Raw genomic sequence first — 15,947 nt, 5'->3', positions numbered from 1 at the left:
GGGAAGACCTACCTATCCGGGGTGGCACTATTCCTTGACTCTAATCTTGAACTCTACACAACGGAGAAAGTTATTGATGTACTTGCATTAAGGTGATCTCTTTCTACTGTAGGTGTCATGTGACCAGTTTCTTCAACCTCCTGCCGCAGAAGCCTAGAGACTCAAAGTCTGAGATAATTGAAACTGTTGCCGCTAAGGTGATTTCATAAGGTCTTTTTAAAAACATAAAATCACTGCAACAGTAAAAGAAATTAAGGCAGAGAAATTGATCAGTATACTATGATACAGCTCATACCTTGATAGCAAATGATAGGTATCATGAAGACCTATTTTCCATTTCCTATCTTGTTTATCCCTTTCAAAAATTGGATTCTTGGTATTTACCCTTACATCAATACATAAATATATTACATAAGTATATATAGTTCTATGTAAATATATTGCATATATAATTCCCTTGCTTATCCAGGATAGGGCATGAAATTTAAGTATAAGATAAATGTCTGTATGTGTGCATATATAGTTAGTTAGACATAGTCAGCAGTAAATGTTTTCCGAACACAAACGACATTATTTAGTTATTTGAAAGCCCACACAGAGAGTAATCTCAAATATTCCCTTTTAACCAATGATTTACGTCTTATAATAATGTCATAATGAATGCATTGGTTCACAACAGTTTCAACAATGGCATGATTTTATTTTGTCTCAATTTTAGCTAGGGCCAAATCTACTTAACAAATTGATTGAGATGTTTTACCTTGCAAATATAGTCTCTTATTTCCATTCCAAGCTTGGATCTCGATGGTAAATTTAAATCAGAAGATTAGGTTTATTTGATTTGACAAATGCTTTGTTGGAAGTAAAGGTTTTCTTCAGAAATACATGGAAATAAGGTGATGGAGGGAAGCAGTCACTTCTGGTGGTACTAGACTCCAAAGAATATTGAATTTGTTTTTGGTCTTCTTCACTGTAGTCATTACACAGCCTTCATATTAAATGAGCCATTCAATACTTGTAAAATGCTTACAGTCTAATAATTGATAAGATTACTTGTTTTCTGCATTTCCTAGGTTTACAAAAAGGAAATTGCAGAATATACACATAGGGAAGGTTAGAACATCACTATCCAATTTCATTACAATTTGCTCCTCCTTATATTCAAAGGTGAGGATTTTATAACCTGTTGTCTTTCTGAAAGTTACTCTTTTGTTGGAATCAAAACACACCAAAGTTATTCTGAATATGACATTTCGGATATGGTTGTGGCAAGCAGAACCATCACACCTCTGACACCGTTGCCTTAAAATTACACACTGCCTGGTAAAGGTCACACGTAAAGGAAAGCCAAGTCGTCCAACTGACCACTTCCAAGTATATCTTCCATCCTTGGGGATCATTGTACCACACCTCATGGTGCATTCTTCAAGTTCTTGTTCATTGATAACTTGTGGTCCAATTACCCCATATTCTTGTGTTCGCAGCAAAGTCAACCACTGTTGTTTGTAAATGGGTGACAACCATGCCATAGGTATTAGTCGATCTTGTTCAAGAATAGTTGTGGAAGTCAAGTCACAGATAATGTGCTGAAATCTCAGCTTTTTAAACACTGGTTGAAATATTAGTCCTTCTTCACTTTCAAGAAAACTGATGTTATCAACATATGCCATGTGGGTGGAAAGCCAGTTGTTTGCGTGTTGTAAAAGCTGTTTCATGGTTCCGTTCCAGCATGGATTAAGATAAAGGAACATCCATATTTTTAGTGTGGTATATACATCAATCTCCTTTTGCATGACTAGTAAGTCAGAAGACAGTGCTAGAAGATACATCAACTTCAAGTCTACTTCCTTGTAAAGTGCCACACTTGGATGTACCATCAAATTGCAAAGAAGCCATTCAAAGCATCTCGTCTTTACAGCTTTTAATCTATAGGTTTCTGCTGCCAAATAATAGGAGCACACAGTGTTCCTGTTGATAGTTTCTTTCATGATTCCTTCACACTGCTGAATTACTCGATCCACCCGAAGCAGGCATGCTGCTGCCAAAACTTGAGGAACTTCCAGAGGTGTTATTGACAAATCCGCATCCGTATACAAAGCACCAAACACAAAATGCAGAGATCGGGTATCAATATCCTCATTCTTAATGATCAGATTTATAACACCATGGTGTGATTCTCTCCAAGTACCTTTGAGAATGTTAGCAAAGTAGCCTGACTGACATAAAAATACTTTGTGTAAACACCATGTTTTTCCCAGAGCACGGATTTTAATGTGGCTATCATGCCCGTCCAAAAATAAGTTTTGATAAGCATCATTAGATGAGATCTTAACCCTTTTCCAGTAGATGTAGTTGAGAACTTGATGTGGATACATTCCCTGGTTTTGAGGTCCATGAACATTAGAACTTGTTGCCAACTCCTCCAAACTGTTTCTTTTTAGCTTGCGACTGCCAGGAATGTAGCTGGCTCCGGCTATGGCTTCTGGCTGTGGCTCTAACAGACTGGAATCCCTGCATCTCAAGACCCTGCTGACTAAAAGCCCCATTGATTAAAATTCCTAGAATAAGCTCTCGCAGAGTCTTCTTGGTTGAGGCATTGCTGTAGTCTGCCAGTCCTGCCTAGACTTCTCTGTGTTTCTCTACTACAGATTCTGACGTCACAGAGAAGGCAGGGCATTCTTCATTGTCCACATGTGTGTTGCCTGAGCACAGGCCCCGCCTCCTGATAGCAACCCCTCCCTCTCCCTCCTCCTTCCCCTTCCTCCCTTGCACATTTGCCCCACCATCCTCCCATCTCCCTTCCTCCCTCCCTTCCATTATTCCTAAATTCCTTCTTCCTTTCCTTGTCCCATTCTGCTCCTCCTTTCCCCTCACCTCTCCCTTCTCCCACTATTTCTAAATGGGCCACACTATTTTGCTGAAGATGACCTCCATCAAACTGGAGAACCTCGTTCACCTAGTTTTTCAACCTTGCCAGCTGAATTTTCTTTTCCTTAAAGAGAACAACCAGGCCAAATTCATCCTGATGTGTGTTTAAGATTGTACATATTCCAACCCTTGACCCTTGACTATGAGCACTCAAATGTCTGTAGTATTTGAGATAATCACTTACTAACTGCTTTTGCCAATATAAACAGTAAACATTGTTATTGCTAATTTTATTGTTAGCCTCTTTTGATTAGGATTAATGAGAAGTATTTCATGCAAGTAGTTGTATGCCTATATCAACAATTTCTGTGTATGCTTTGCCTATATATATATATATATATATATATATATTTCTAAAAGTTCCTTATAAATCTAGTTATTTGTTTAACTTGCATATGTATGCGTGTTTTATGGTTTTGTTTTACTGATTTGCATTTACATATTAACTTTATATGGACTCCTTACTGTTAATAAATTGCAATCTGTAAGAAGCCAAGTCTAATGTTTAAATATTTCTTTTTATTCCTCTGTGCTGGCAATCCATTCCCAGAGCCTGGCCAGCAAAGTCTATGGAGGCAGAGCAAGGTGAACCAATGCAAGACACTCCTCCAAGTGTCTGTGAGGTCATAGTTATATTCTTTCTTAACACCACCTCTCCTCTCACAAGTCTGTCTTAACAAAACATCTTCTAACCTGTATCTCCCTCTGTAAAACATCCTCTCAATTGTGTCTACTTCAGCAAATCATCCTGTCACCCATGTGTTGGCCTCAGCCAAACCTTCTTTCATGTGCATCTTCAGTATCAAAGCATCCTTTCACCAGTGTCTGCCTTAGCAAAACATCATTTAACCTTTCTCTCCCAGAGAATCACCATATAATGTACCCGACTTTCCAAAGAAATCCGAAATCTTAAGTTCATAATAGTTTCAAGGATAATAAAAAGTCACATTCCTTAATTTGTTTGCTTTTAGTCATGCCTAGATGATATCACAAGAATAATCTGTGAGAAGAGTGAAGGTTTCACCACAATAAATGTTACTAGGAAGTATGATCCTGACAGTGTCAGTATCAGTATTGGCTTGCAGTTGCAACATGAGCGTTTTACCCCACTCAAGGGCCACCTCCTTTTGATAGATTATTATATTGATTCTTTTTTTCTCTAATAGATTCCCAGAAATGCTTAAGTTGTGAAAGTGTTTGTCCTCTCATAAGCCCATTACTTGTACAATCACTAATATGAATATTCAACCTATGAGGAAAATTTAAGTAGAGATAGGGTAGAAAAGCTGGTGGGATGAGGGGATAAACAAAGCTAAGGATATACTTGAAAATCCACATGGAAACTTACTGTTTATAATAAAATTGATAAAGTCTCAAAAGACACATATTTAGCTGGTAGATGGCCTGTATGTCTACATAATACTGCTGCTGAAAATCAAGCGAAAAAAAAATCCCAATGCCAGGTATGTTCAGGAAGTTCCCAGAAATCTTGAAAATAATACAGGTTCTTCACACTCTTTCTGTTTGCCTACCATGAATATATGATAAGACCCTGCTACAAAAGACAAACCACATCGTGGTTGTAAAATATAGAGAAATTGAGCTGGCATGTAACTGAAAACTTCCTTCCATCTAGTTAGCTTTCATAGTTCTGGATTGTGCTATTCAGGATGCTGGCAGAGTAATGGCATCAACAGAGTTACCCAGATATGAACCTTATGATGTACAATACCAATCTGCCAAGAAAGATGTGTCCAGCTACACAATAGTGACATCACTGTTATAGGGATAGCCAGTGTATCTGTGATTAGATTTGAGGCCAGTTCCACAGGAGGATAGAAAATGCCTTTGGCCCTAGGGGAGAATTTATTACTGTTGTTTATGTAAAGTCTCAAGGTGTCAAGCTCCCTTCTAAGTATCTATGTTTATATCTAGGGGAAATTCTACTTCAAGATTCATTCAGAGAAGCCCTTTTCGCAATAAACTACAGTGAGGAATAATATGCATAACTGCTCAAAGCACGATAATAAGAGATGGCTGAATGGTATTACTATCTTGTTTAGGCATGAACCCTCATGGATCCTCAGAGGAAAAAAAAGGAGCAGAAAATATATAAAAACTGGACCATAAAGAGGAGGGCTATGGAATCTGTTTTCTTCACTACAGGACCACCAGTGCAGTCACGACTTCACAACACCTGTGAGTATATGTAAAGTCTACCCATGACTAAAACCTCCTCACAGTAAATAATGGGCCAGGGAAGGACTCTTTCAACTTTTCCCTCCTTTGGTGAAATATTGGTGGGTTCTGAGGGAGAGAGAATCGTTATCTTCCATACATCCAGTGATCCAGATCCAGTGTCCTGCATCTGGCCTCCAAGAAAGAGTTTTGAGCTCATGGTCATACTGATAATCCTAGTTAAACTCTAGGATTCTCAAACACAAACAAACAAAACCAATGTCTGAAACAGAACTAGGGGGATTAAAAGGTTTGTAGAAGTGGGCAGGAGTCTAGATAGGTTAGGGAGATTATAGAAATCTGAATATTATTTATACATGTACAGAATGTCAATGTCACACTTCATGATGGAATTAAATGTTGTTTCGTGGTTGCCACAGGATTCCATTACCCAAGAAGGAAGGCTAAACAAAAGCCTAAGGGCAGCAGAACTGCTTATTGACAATAGTGATGACCTGGATGCTTATAGCTCTTGTCTGCTGAGGAAGAGAACACATCAGTGGCCATCTCTTGCTGGAAGTCTAAGGCAACATAGCACAGCTTCTCTCTGATATTAGGCATGATTTCCCTCCCAGCTTTTTGGTGAACTATAGCCACATGTGGTCATGAACTTCATGTAGTAGTCTGTCAGGTACAGGCCAGCTAGGTCCAGACACGGGATGGCACAAGGAGAGCAGAGATATGCACATTATCTCATAGATGTGCACATTCTGTGTGACCCCATCTCTGGGCTCCATCAAAATCGCAGTGGTATGACCAGAGGCCTAGAGGAACAGCACAGACTGGATGGCTACTTACATGGTTGTGGTTTTATAAGTCTCAAAAATGATGTGGGTCATCTTTTCACAGTTGGCCTTAGGGCTCTAGGGGGAATGGTGAGCAGCACAGTGTTCCTTTGGAGGACCACATGCAGTTTGTTGTAGAATGTTTGGTGCCAGATCTTCTCCATATTGAACCAGTTCGTGACAATGTCATGACCAATGGGGGTACTTCAGGATCAGGATGCCTCTCTTGCAATGGGCCTCAGTACCCACAAAGGTGTCCTTCTGTCTCTTACCCACCGTGATGCCCTGGTGCCTAGGGCAACCCCATAATGGAGGGGTAGATGGCCCTGGAGCATCATAACCAGCAAACCAGGCATTTGCCAGACCAGAAACATTATTGACAAGGAAGGCAGTTAAATCATCATCCAGGGAGAACTGGTGGTCAGTGTGAACCTTTAAGAGAGGAGCTGCTAGAAACCTGTGCTAGTGGGAGGAAACAGACTAGACAGTCTTTATCCATGTTCTCTTTAGGGGAATCTAGGTTGTTTCTGGTTTCTGGCTCTTGTGAACAGAGCAGCAGTGAGCACAGTTGAGGAAATATCTCTTGGGTAGGATGAAGTATCCTTTGGCTATGTGCCCAAGAGTGGCAAACCTCAATTTTGGGTAGATCTTTTCCCATTTTCCAGCGAAACTATCACACAGACTTTCATAGTACCTGTGTAAGTTTCACTCCCACCATTGATGAATGTGCCCCTTACTGTATCCCCAGGATGAGCTGTCCCTTGCGTTGTTGATCTTAGCCATACTGACAGGTGTAAAATGAAATCTCAAAGTAGTTCTCATTTGCATTTCCCAGATGGCTAAGGATGTTGAACATTTCTTTAAGTGTTTCTCAACTATTTGAGTTTCCTCATTGGAGAATTCTATTTAGATCAACATCAAATTTTTAAGATGGATGAATTGTTTTTCTTGACATCTTCAGTTCTTTATATAGTTTGCATATTAGTCCTCTATCAGATGTGGAGTTGGTGAAAATATTTTCCAATTCTGTAAGCTGCCTTCTTGATGGAGCGATAGTGTCCTTTGCTTTACACAAGCCCTTTTGTTTCATGAGGTACCATTTATTAGTTTTTTTTTTTAAGTCTCACTTCCTGGCCTAAAGGTGTTCTGCTTAGAAAGTCTTCCGTGCCAATGAGTTCAATGCTATTCACCACTTTCTCTTCTATCACACCAGTGTCTCTGGTTTTATGTTTAGGTCTTTGATTTTCTTGTGGGTTTCTTTTTTGGGGTGCAGGAAGCTAAGTGGATCTATTTGCATTCCTGTGACCAGCACCATTTGCCAAAGTTGTCCTTTTTGCAGTGTGTATTTCTGACTTCTTTATCAAAAAGAAGGTGCCCATAATTGTAACGATTTCTCTATGTCTACAATTATGTTTCATGTTCAATAAATCTGTCTGGTTTTGTGTCAATATAATTTTGCTTTTATTATTCTAGATTCAAAAACAGAATCCATATGTCTTCAGCATGCAAGAAATACTTCCTCTGTATTATAACTTGAAAGCAGGGATAGTGATACTTCCAGCAGTTCTTTTGTTGTTTGGGATTGTTTTAGCTCTATTGGAATTTTGGTGCTTCCATTTGATGATGCAATTTGTCCTTCCAACATCTGTGAAAATTTTGTGTTGGAATTTTGATGGGAATTACACTGAATCTGTAGATTGCTTTGGCGGGATAGTAATTTTTAGTTTGCTATTTTTATTAATCCATGAATATAGCAGATCTTATCATATTCTGATATCGTCTTCAATTTCACTCTCACTGTCTTGAAAATGTTATCAACACATGTGGTATATATATATAGAATAATTGTCTAATTCTTTTGATATTTCCAATTTGTTGGAGTCCATGTTTTTCAAATATATTCTTATGGTTATCTGGATTTTCTCAGTGTCTGTTCGATTTATTTCATTTGGATGTACTCTTTGACTGTTAGTTATTTTGGATAAAGATTTGTTGATATTACTGATTTTCTAAATAAACTCTTAGTTTCATTGATTCTTTCTGTTGTGCTCTTTCTTAAACATAATTGATTTCAAACCTGATTTGATTATGTCTACCTTCTAATCTTTTCTTTGCTTTTTAACAAAATTTTTATTTGATATTTTTTCATTTATATTTCAAATGCTATCCAGAAAGTCCCCTATACCCTTCCTCTGTCCTGCTCTCCAACGCACCCACTCCCACTTCCTGGCCCTAGCATTCCCCTGTACTGGGGCATATAATCTTTGCAAGACCAATGACCTCTCCTCCCAATGATGGCCTACTAGGCCATCTTCTGCTACATATGCAGTTAGAGACACAAGCTCAGGGGGTACTGGTTAGTTCATAGTGTGGTTCCTCCAATAGGGTTACAGACCCCTTCAGCTCCTTGGGTACTTTCTCTATCTCCTCCACTAAGGGCCCTGTGTTCCATCTAGTAGATAACTCTAAGCATCCACTTCTATATTTGCCAGGTACTAGCATAACCTCACCTATATCAGGGTCAAGTCAGCAAAATCTTGCTGGCATACGCAAATAGTGTCTGTGTTTGGTAGCTGATTATGGTATAGATCCTCAGGTGGGGCAGACTCTGATGGTCCTTCCTTCCATGTCAGCAATAAACTTTATCTCTCTAACACCTTCCATGGGTATTTTGTTCCCCATTCTAAAGAGTGGCAAAGTATCCATACTTTGGTCTTCCTTCATCTTGAGTTTCATGTGTTTTGCAAATTATATATTGGGTATTCTAAGTTTCTGGGCTAATAAGAACTTATCAGTGAGTGCATATCATGTGAGTTCTTTTGTGATTGGGTTCTCTCACTCACGGTGTTATCCTCCAGATCCATCCATTTGCCTAAGAATTTTATAAATTCATTGTTCTTAATAGCTGAGTACTGCTCCAGTGTGTAAATGTATCACATTTTCTGTATCCATTCCTCTGTGGAGGGACATCTGGGTTCTTTCCAGCTTCTGGCTATTACAATTAAATGAATATAGTGGAGCATGTGTTCTTATTGCCACTTGGAACATCTTCTGGGTATGTTCCCAGGAGAGGTATTGCTGGATCTTCTGATAGAACTATGCCCAATTGTCTGAGGAACTGCCACACTGATTTCCAGAGTGGTTGTACAAGTTTGCAGAAATGGAGGAGTGTTCCTCTTTCTCCACATCCTCGCCAGCATCTGCTATCAACTGAATTTTTGATCTTAGCCATTCTGATTTGTGTGAGGTTAAATCTCAGGGTTGTTTTGATTTGCATTTCCCTGATGATTAAGGATGTTGTACTTTTTTCAGGTGATTCTCAGTGATTTGGTATTCTTCCGTTGAGAATTCGTTGTTTAGGTATGTGCCACATTTTTACTGGGGTTATTTGAGTTCTCTGGAGTTCCACTGCTTGAGTTCCTTGTATATATTGGATATGAGACCCTATCCCAGATTTAGGATTGGTAAAGATGCTTTCCCAATCTGTTAGAGGCCTTTTTGTCTTCTTGGTAGTATATTTTTTTCTTATAGAAGCTTTGAAATTTTATGAGGTCCCATTTGGGGATTCTCGATTTTTTCTTTTCTTCTTTTTTTTTTTTTGGATATTTTCTCCATTTACATTTCAAATGCTATCCCAAAAGTTCCCTATACCCACCCCCGCCCTGCTCTCCTACACACTCACTCCCACTTCTTGACCCTGGCTTTCCCCTGTACTAGAGCATATAAAGTTTGCTAAACCAAGTGTCCTCTCTTCCCAATTATGGCCAACTAGGCCATATTCTGCTACATATACAGCTAGAGACAGGAGTTCTGGGGGTACTGATTAGTTCATATTGTTGTTCTACCTATAGGCTTGCAGACCCCTTCAGCTCTTGGGTATGTTCTCTAGTTCGTATATTGGGGGCCCTGTGTTCCATCCTATAGGTGACTGTGAGCATCCACTTCTGTATTTGCCAGGCACTGGCAAAGCCTCACAGGAGACAGTTATATCAGAGTCCTTTCAGCAAAATCTTGCTGGCATATGCAATAGTGTCTTCATTTTGTGGCTGATTATTGGATGGACCCCCAGGTGGGGCAGTCTCTGGATGGTCAATCCTTTCATCTTAGCTCTAAACGTTGTCTCTGCAATTCCTTCAATGGATACTTTACTCTCTATTCTAGGGAGGAATGAAATATCCATGAATTGTTCTTCCTTCTTGATTTTCTTCTGTTTCGGAAGTTGTATCTTGGTTATTCTAGGTTTCTGGGATAATATCCACTTACCAGTGAGTGCATGTAAAGTAACTTCTTTTGTGATTGGGTTGCCTCACTGAGGATGATATCCTCCAGATACATCCAGTTGCCCAAGAATTTCATAAATTCATTGTTTTTAATAGCTGAGTAGTACTCAAATAACCCCATTAAAAAATGGGGCTCAGAACTGAACAAAGAATTGTCACCTGAGGAATACTGAATGGCAGAGAAGCCATTTCAGTTGTTTCATTTCAACAGTTGTGCCAGCACCAATTGTTGAAAATGCTGTCTTTCTTCCACTGGATGGTTTTAGCTCCCTTGTCGAAGATCAAGTGACCATAGGTGTGTGGGTTCATCTCTGGGTCTTCAATTCTATTTCATTGGTCTACTTGTCTGTCTCTATACCAGTACCATGCAGTTTTGTTCACAATTGCTCTGTAGTACATCTTTAGGTCTGGCATAGTGATTCCACCAGAGGTTCTTTTATTTTTGAGAAGAGTTTTTGGTATCCTAGGTTTTTTGTTATTCCAGATGAATCTGCCGATTGCCCTTTCTAATTCGTTGAAGAATTGAGTTGGAATTTTGATGGGGATGGCATTGAATCTGTAGATTGCTTTTGGCAAGATAGCTATTTTTATTATATTGATCCTGCCAATCCATGAGCATGGGAGATCTTTCCATCTTCTGAGATCTTGTTTAATTTCTTTCTTCAGAGACTTGAAGTTCTTGTCATACAGATCTTTCACTTCCTTAGTTAGAGTCACGCCTAGGTATTTTATATTATTTGTGGCTATTGAGAAGGGTGTTGTTTCCATAATTTCTTTCTCAGCCTGTTTGTCCTTTGTGTAGAGAAAGGCCATTGACTTGTTTGAGTTAATTTTATATCCAGCTACTTCACTGAAGCTGTTTATCAGGCTTAGGAGTTCTCTGGTGGAATTTTTAGGGTCACGTATATATACAATCATGTCATCTACAAAAAGTGATAATTTGACTTCTTCCTTTCCAATTTGTATCCCCTTGATCTCCTTTTGTTGTCTAATTGTTCTGGCTAGGACTTCAAGTACAATGTTAAATAGGTAGGAAGAGAGTGTGCAGCCTTGTCTAGTCCCTGATTTTAGTGGGATTGCTTCAAGCTTCTCACCATTTACTTTGATGCTGGCTACTGTTTTGCTGTAGATTGCTTTTATCATGTTTAGGTATGGGCCTTGAATTCCTGATCTTTCCAAGACTTTTATCATGAATGGGTGTTGGATTTTGTCAAATGCTTTCTCAGCATCTAACGAGATGATCATGTGGTTTTTGTCTTTGAGTTTGTTTATATACTGGATTACATTGATGGATTTCTGTATATTGAACCATCCCTGCATCCCTGGGATGAAACCTACTTGGTCAGGATGGATGATTGTTTTGATGTGTTTTTGGATTCGGTTAGCAAAAACTTTATTGAGGATGTTTGCATCAATATTCATAAGGGATATTGGTCTGAAGTTCTCTATCTTTGTGGGGTCTTTTTGTGGTTTAGGTATCAGAGTAATTGTGGCTTCATAGAATGAGTTGGGTAGAGTACCTTCTGTTTCTATTTTGTGGAATAGTTTGTGAAGAACTGGGATTAGATCTTCTTTGAAGGTCTGATAGAACTCTGCACTAAACCCACTTGGTCCTGGGCTTTTTTTTTTTTTGGTTGGGAGACTATTAATGACTGCTTCTATTTCTTTGGGGGATATCGGGCTGTTTAGATCATTAACCTGATCTTGATTCAACCTTGGTACCTGGTATCTGTCTAGAAACTTCTCCATTTCATCCAGGTTCTCCAGTTTTGTTGAGTATTGCCTTTTGTAGAAGGATCTGATGGTGTTTTGGATTTCTCCGGGATCTGTTGTTATGTCTCCCTTTTCATTTCTGATTTTGTTAATTAGAATGCTTTCCCTGTGCCCTCTAGTGAGTCTGGCTAAGGGTTTGTTTATCTTGTTGATTTTCTCAAAGAACCAGCTCCTCTTTTGGTTGATTCTCTGAATAGTTCTTCTTGTTTCCACTTGGTTGATTTCACCCCTGAGTTTGATTATTTCCTGCTGTCTACTCTTCTTGGGTGAATTTGATTTCTTTTGTTCTAGAGCTTTTAGGTGTGTTGTCAAGCTGCTAATGTATGCACTCTCTATTTTCATTTTGGAGGCACTCAGAGCTATGAGTTTTCCTCTTAGAAATGCTTTCATTGTGTCCCATAAGTTTGGGTATGTTGTGGCTTCATTTTCATTGAACTCTAAGAAGTCCTTAATTTCTTTCTTTATTCCTTCCTTGACCAAGGTATCATTGAGAAGAGTGTTGTTCAGTTTCCACGTGAATGTTGGCTTTCTATTATTTATTTTGTTATTGAAGATCAACCTTAGTGCATGGTGATCTGATAGGATGCATGGGACAATTTCAATATTTTTGTATCTGTTGAGGCCTGTTTTGTGACCTAGTATGTTGTCAATTTTGGAGAAAGTACCATGAGGTGCTGAGAAGAAGGTATATCCTTTTGTTTTAGGATAAAATGTTCTGTAGATATCTGTCAGATCCATTTGTTTAATAACTTCTGTTAGTTTCACTGTGTCCCTGTTTAGTTTCTGTTTCCATGATCTGTCCATTGGTGAAAGTGGTGTGTTGAAGTCTCCCACTATTATTGTGTGAGGTGCAATGTGTGCTTTGAGATTTACTAAAGTTTCTTTAATGAATGTGGCTGCCCTTGTATTTGGAGCATAGATATTCAGAATTGATAGTTCCACTTGGAGGATTTTAACTATGATGAGAATGAAGTGCCCCTCCTTGTCTTTTTTGATGACTTTGGGTTAGAAGTCAATCGTATCAGATATTAGGATGGCTATCCCAGCTTGTTTCTTCATACCATTTGCTTGAAAATTGTTTTCCAGCCTTTCATTCTGAGGTAGTGTCTACCTTTTTCTCTGAGATGAGTTTCCGGTAAGCAGCAAAATGTTGGGTCTTGTTTGTGTAGCCAGTTTGTTAGTCTATGTCTTTTTATTGGGGAGTTGAGACCATTGATATTAAGAGATATTAAGGAAAAGTGATTGTTGCTTCCTGATAATTTTGTTGTTAAAGTTGGCATTCTGTTCTTGTGGCTGTCTTCTTTTAGGTTTGTTGAGGGATTACCTTCTTGTATTTTCTAGGGCGTTGTTCCTGTTCTTGTATTGGTTTTTATCTGTTATTATCCTTTGAAGGGCTGGATTCGTGGAGAGATAATGTGTGAATTTGGTTTTGTCGTGGAACACTTTGGTTTCTCCATCTATGGTAATTGAGAGTTTGGCTGGGTATAGTAGCCTGGGCTGGAATTTGTGTTCTCTTAGTGTCTGTATGACATCTGTCCAGGCTCTTCTGGCTTTCATAGTCTCTGGTGAAAAATCTGGTGTAATTCTGATAGGCTTGCCTTTATATGTTACTTGACCTTTTTCCCTTACTGCTTTTAATATTCTATCTTTATTTAGTGCATTTGTTGTTCTGATTATTATGTGTCGGGAGGAATTACTTTTCTGGTCCAGTCTATTTGGGGTTCTGTAGGCTTCTTGTATGTTCATGGGCATCTCTTTCTTTAGATTTGGGAAGTTTTCTTCAAAAATTTTGTTGAAGATATTTGCTGGTCCTTTGAATTGAAAATCTTCATTCTCATCCACTCCTATTATCCATAGGTTTGGTCTTCTTATTGTGTCCTGGATTTCCTGGATATTTTGAGTTAGGATCTTTTTGCATTTTCCATTTTCTTTGATTGTTGTGCCAATGTTCTCTATGGAATCTTCTGCACCTTAGATTCTCTCTTCCACCTCTTGTATTCTGTTGCTGAGGCTTGAATCTATGGTTCCAGTTTTCTTTCCTAGGTTTTCTATCTCCAGTGTTGCCTCTCTTTGATTTTTCTTTATTGTGTCTACTTCCCTTTATAGGTCTAGTATGGTTTTGTTCATTTCCATCACCTGTTTGTATGTTTTTTCCTGTTTTTCTGTAAGGACTTCTACCTGTTTGATTTGTATTCCTGTTTTTCTTTAAGGACTTGTAACTCTTTAGCAGTGTTCTCCTGTATTTCTTTAAGTGAGTTATTAAAGTCCTTCTTGATGTCCTCTACCATCATCATGAGATATGCTTTTAAATCTGGTCTAGGTTTTCGGGTGTGTTGGGGTGCCCTGGATTGGGTGAAGTGGGAGTGCTGGGTTCTGATGATGGTGAGTGGTCTTGGTTCCTGTTAGTAAGATTCCTACGTTTACCTTTCAAGATCTGGTAATCTCTGGAGTTAGTTGTTATAGTTGACTCTGTTTAGAGATTGTTCTTCTGGTGATTCTGTTACCGTCTATCAGCAGACCTGGGAGACAGATTCTCTCCTCTGAGTTTCAGTGCTCAGAGCACTCTCTGCTGGCAAGCTCTCTTACAGGGAAGGTGCACAGATATCTTGTGTTTTGACCTCTCCTGGCCGAAGAAGAAGGCCCAAAACAGGACCTTTCTCAGAAGCTGTGTTGCTTTGGCAGGTCCCAGAAGCTGTCAGCCTCTGTGGTGCAGACTCTCACCTGTGCAGACTAAATTCCTAAGTTCAGCAGAGGCCTGGAACCAAGGTGGCGCCCGCTGTTCCTGCGGCTGAGGCCTTCTGAGCCATGCGGACACCTGTCCTCTGGTCCGGACTGTGGCCAGCTGTCTGTGGCCCGCAAAGAGTGCTGCCTCAGTGGCTCTGTGCCTCTGCCTGTCCCAGAAGCTGTCTGGGTCTGTGGCGCACCCTCTCACCTGTTCAGACTAATTTTTTAAGTTCGGCGGAGTCCGGGAACCAAGGTGGCGACCACTGCTCCTGAGGCTGAGGCCTTCAGAGCCAGGCGGACACCTGTCCTCTGGTCCGGATGGTGGCTGGCTCCTTATTTTCTTTTTCAATGACCTGTCGATTGGTGAGAGTAGACTGTTGAAGTCTCCCACTATTATTGCGTGAAGTTCAATGTGTGTTTTGAGCTTTAGTAAAATTTCTTTTATGGATGTGGGTGCCCTTGCATTTGGGGTATATATGCTCAGAATTGAGACTTTGTTTTTTGGTGGATTTTTTCCTTTGATGGATATGAATTCTTCCTCACTTTTTTCTACTATTTGTGGCTGAAATATTATTTTTTGGATGTTAGGATGTCTATGATGTAGGCCTGTGTACTGTAAGCTTTCCCTGAAGATCTTTGGCCTAAACAGGTCTGAGGGTTCAGGAGAAGGGGAGAGAATGCTACCAGGAAGGAGGAATTGTCTCTTCTGTTTCCACTAATGCAGCTGTATCCACCACTGCCGTCGCTTTTGTTGCTCCAAGATGCTCTATGCTGAGTAATCCCTGGCTGAGCTGGTGGGAGGTTGACTAGCCTGGGAGAGGTGGCGGGGAGCTACTTGTGATATTTTGGGATAGCAGGTCCTTTCCCTGGTGGTGGTCTTACAACTCTTATGACAGAGGCTCTCTGATAATGACAGAGTAATTCTCACTCCTTTATTTATTCTCAATAGGATTTTTATATACAGTCTTGTGGTGGTTCACAGTATGACAGTAGGTGTTTACTATTGGCTTGGTCTATGAGGTCGGGGATATCTCATCTACATGTGGGAAGGATTGGGGTGCTGTATCTATATGACTGAAAGCCACAAACCTCTCTAAAGCAAGAGTGTGGCTACATGACAGTGTCCTGGTCCGGAAGCAGGCAAAGCTTCTACTGTCCCTTCAGGGTCCCCAGGGCTTTAAACCTTAGCTCAACCTTACCAGGCTTCCTCTCACTGCCC

At 39.7% G+C, this 15,947-nt stretch overlaps 1 protein-coding gene and 1 pseudogene across 1 annotated transcript; both read right to left on the bottom strand.

Moving 5' to 3' along the window:
• Positions 1-688: 688 nt before the first annotated feature.
• Btbd35f27 (BTB domain containing 35, family member 27) lies at positions 689-2,631 on the bottom strand. The gene has a single exon (NM_001243024.1). The coding sequence runs from the start codon at positions 2,544-2,546 to the stop codon at positions 1,050-1,052; it is 1,497 nt and encodes a 498-aa protein (NP_001229953.1). The 5' UTR covers positions 2,547-2,631; the 3' UTR covers positions 689-1,049.
• Positions 5,492-6,359, bottom strand: Gm17860 (predicted gene, 17860; annotated as a pseudogene).

Source organism: Mus musculus, chromosome X (genome assembly GCF_000001635.26).
Source record: "Mus musculus strain C57BL/6J chromosome X, GRCm38.p6 C57BL/6J".
In the NCBI taxonomy this organism is placed as follows: domain Eukaryota; kingdom Metazoa; phylum Chordata; class Mammalia; order Rodentia; family Muridae; genus Mus; species Mus musculus.
This window is presented reverse-complemented; position numbering and strand designations above follow the sequence as displayed.

Coding starts and splice junctions, on each gene's coding strand:
- Btbd35f27 (NM_001243024.1), bottom strand. CDS start 2,546: ATGGGGCTTTTAGTCAGCAGGGTCTTGAGATGCAGGGATTCCAGTCTG.